At 44.7% G+C, this 3,949-nt stretch overlaps 1 protein-coding gene across 1 annotated transcript in view; it reads left to right on the top strand.

Annotated features, from left to right (window-relative positions):
• The first annotated feature begins 3,642 nt into the window (after positions 1–3,642).
• The window catches only part of MED27 (mediator complex subunit 27), a 164,464-nt gene continuing 164,157 nt past the window's right edge, over positions 3,643–3,949 (top strand). Inside the window, exon 1 of the mRNA XM_006754177.2 lies at positions 3,643–3,895. Within this exon, the coding sequence (XP_006754240.1) occupies positions 3,693–3,895 (203 nt within the window). The 5' untranslated portion in view covers positions 3,643–3,692. The remainder of the gene's footprint in view (positions 3,896–3,949) is intronic.

Consider the following 3,949-nt stretch of genomic DNA (forward strand, 5'->3'; position numbering starts at 1 on the left):
AGTACAAGTTTTTTTTATATGTTTCTTTTTTTTTTTTTTAAATTGATTTCAGAGATATTATATGAACAAAGAACAGAGCGAATATCTGAAAGTTTATCATAAAAATGAAGAAGCATAAAAAATATATTACTGCCTCTTACACGCCCCTCACTGGGAATAATGAGCCTGCAACCCGGGCATGTGCCCTGACCTCAAATCTAACCATGACTTCCTGGTTCACAGGCTGACACTCAACCACTGAACCACACCAGCCAAGCTGAGAGTACATCTTAAAACTTCTCATCCTAAGAAAAAAAGTCCTGTCACTCTGGGTGGCTGCAGATGTCATGGTGACCATTTCCCAATACACACAACTATCAAATCATTAGTTGCCCCCCTGAGACTAATATAATGGTTGTGTGCTACTTACACCTCAATAAAAATAATTTTAAAAATCCAAATTGGAAAAAAAACCTTCAGGAAAGAAAAACCATGCACTCAAAGAGAAAGAGAGAGAGAGAAAGAGAGAGAGGCCATCCAAAATCGTGACTGCCAGGACACAGTTCCCTGACAAGTTCCTGTATCTGAGTCGCCCTTTGCAGGTCATGTCGTTAGCGGTCACTGGAGCACTAGACCCGTCGCTAACACTCGCTTGACTCTGCTCAGGGTCCTGGGCTGGAGAGGAACTTTCTCAGCGCGTTCTCCTCCCCGCTACCGTCTTCTGCGTGTTTACTATTTGTGAAGCATCATTTCAGCTGTGCCTGCACGGGGTTATGGCACACTTATTTTGTAAGAACAGGTATCATAATCAGTCTTCTTACAGATGAGGAAACAGAGGCTCAGGAAGGTTCTGTAACTTGTTCAAAATTCACAGCTAGAGGTCTCCTGCTATCTCTACCCCTTTCCCTAAAAACAGACAAATAAAAACCTACAAATGGCAATACTTCTCAAGGTGAGGCAGATGTCAGGAAATGAAAGCAACTATATAAATCCACCTTTCGTCCTCACGGGACTATAGACGAATTGAATAGTGTTTCTGAGCTGTTTATCTCATGGGGAGCATCAGCAGACCTCATCCTCGCGGTTCCAGAATGACAGGAGAGGAATGGAGGTGGCCCAGGGGTGGGGGCAGGGGAGTGAGGTTGGAGAAGAAAGGGGACTATTAAGGAAATGGGTTTAAGGGAAGCTACATAATTTTTAAGATCCTGGACCACAAAGCCTGGCAAACAAGATTTTTCATACCACCTAGACCAGTGATGGCGAACCTTTTGAGCTCGGCGTGTCAGCATTTTGAAAAACCCTAACTTAACTCTGATGCCGTGTCACACATAGAAATTTTTTGATATTTGCAACCATAGTAAAACAAAGATTACATTTTTGATATTTATTTTATATATTTAAATGCCATTTAACAAAGAAAAATCAACCAAAAAAATGAGTGTCATAGGTTCGCCATCACTGACCTAGACTGTGCCTGACTGTCCACGCTCACTTTTGACGGCCATCGAAAACAATTTATTTAGACATAATTTGTCTTTGCAAGAATAGTACAAATAATTTCTATATATCTTCCCTTATAATGTGGAAGGAGTGAAGGTTAACCTGCAAGAATAGTACAAATAATTTCTACATATCTTCCATCCAGATTCCACCACTGTTACTATCTCACTGCATCTGCTTTATCTTTCTCTAAATAAACACATCCACCCCATCTTCTTCCTCATGCAGACATAACGATGCTCCTTTATCTTCCAGGGTACATTTCTCCCAAATGAGGATATCCTCTTCCAGAACCACAATACGACGATCGAAATCATAAAGTCACCACCGATAAAATACCATGAACTCATCTACAGCCTGACTCAGGTTTCACCGATTGGCTGGGGCTTGTCAGCAAAAGGAAATCCCAGGTCATTCAGTTGTCCTGTTTCTTCTGTCTCTCTGACTTTGGGGCTGTTCCCCAGGGCTTTTATGTCTTTCGTGACACATGCTTTGTGGGAAAGTGCAGGCCAGTGGTTTAGTCGAATGTCCTTCCGTTTGAGTTGCCTGATGTCCTGACCAGGTTCAGGTTTTGCATTTTGGGCAGGACTGTCACCGAGGCCATGCTACCCTCTCCTCAGGGCATCATTTCAGGAAGTGATGTTGACCTTTGATCTCTTGGTTAGGGTAAGGTCTGCCAGGTTTCTCTGCTTTGAAGTCACCAGCACCTCCCCTCCCTTTTACGTTACTGCATTTAAAAATATATGGTAAAATATATGTAACACAAAATTGACCATTTTAACCAGTGTTAAGTGTCTTGCTCTATAGCGTCGAGTGCATTCATTGTCTTGCAACCTACACCGCCGTCTGAGGAACTTTTTCATCTTCTGCAACTGAAACTCCATCCCCATTAATCACTAACTCCCCAAATCCCCTCCCCCAGCCCCTGGCACCCACCGTTCTACTTCTGTTTCTGTGAGTTTGTCCACGCCTGGTACCTCACATAAGTGGAATCATACAGTAGTTGTCCTTTTGTGACTGACTTATTTCATTTAACACAGTGGTTCTCAACCTTCCTAATGCCGCGACCCTTTAACACAGTTCCTCATGTTCTGGTGACTCCCAACCATAAAATTACTTTCGTTGCTACTTCATCACTGTAATTTTGCTACTGTTATGAATCGTAATGTAAATATCTGATATGCAGGATGTATTTTCATTGTTACAAATTGGACATAATTAAAGCAGAGTGATTAATCACAAAACAATATGTAATTATATATGTGTTTTCCTATGGTCTTAGGCAACCCGTGTGAAAGGGTTGTTCGACCCTCAAAGGGGTCGCAACCCACAGGTTGAGAACTGCTGATTTAACATAATGTCTTCAATGTTCATCCATATTGTAGCAGGTGTCAACATTCCCTTCCTTTTTTAAGGCTGAACTATTCCTTTGTATGTAAACACCACAGGTTGCTTAAGTGTTTATCGGAGGATGGGCGCTGGGGTGCCTCTGCCTCATGGCTATTGTGAGTAAAGCTGCTATGAACACACGTGTGCACATGTCTGTTCCAGTTTGTTTTCCCTTCTTTTTGGATCTGTGCCCAGAAGTGAAATCACTAGATCCTTGTTTTTCCCTTCTTAATTAATAAGTTCCTTGGGAGTGATACTCTGAGACTATATAAATATCCTGTTACTCCTCACACGTTCACTCACTAGTTTTAGCATCCTGCGGTCTTATCTGAATCGAGTATTACTCCAATGTTGCCAAATGGAAATTTCCTTTGCATCATTCCCTCTACATTGATTGGTTGGCATTCCACCGTAGGAAATACCTTTCCCATATCTCCCACTTATTTATGGGTATGGACTCATTTTATTCATGGGGTTATAGTTCTTTACTCCATAGACACCATTGCTCTGAGCAATACTTTCCCATATAACTCTCAAGAGCGCCAGTTTGGGGAAATGCGGGACGTTCTGTATTTCCTTGTCACCACCAAGAAATCCCAGTGTGCAGCCTTACTTCCCTAAATGGAGATCACTTTCCTGCCCATGTATTCCAGTAGTTAAACTGGAACCCCTTTTTTGGATACTTCTCCCGCACAGACCACCTGAGCAGCCCCGCCCCGCGGAAACTACATTTCCCAGAAGCCTCCGCGCGCCGCGTCATCAGCGAGCGCGGCTTTCGCTCGCGAAGCCGGCAATGGAGCGGCTGTGGTGACGGCGGCGGCGATATGGCGGACCCGCTGAGCGTCGGCGTGAACCTGGAGGCCTTCTCCCAGGCCATCAGTGCCATCCAGGCGCTGCGCTCCAGCGTGAGCAGGGTGTTCGACTGCCTGAAGGATGGCATGCGCAACAAGGAGACGCTGGAGGGCCGGGAGAAGGCCTTCATCGCGCACTTCCAGGACAACCTGCACTCGGTCAACCGGGACCTCAAGTAGGTACCGGCCGAGGGGGCCGGGGTCGGGGTCGGGGGCCCTGCCCGGCCCGG

The sequence above is a fragment of the Myotis davidii genome, unplaced genomic scaffold, assembly GCF_000327345.1.
Source record: "Myotis davidii unplaced genomic scaffold, ASM32734v1 scaffold651, whole genome shotgun sequence".
In the NCBI taxonomy this organism is placed as follows: Eukaryota; Metazoa; Chordata; class Mammalia; order Chiroptera; family Vespertilionidae; genus Myotis; species Myotis davidii.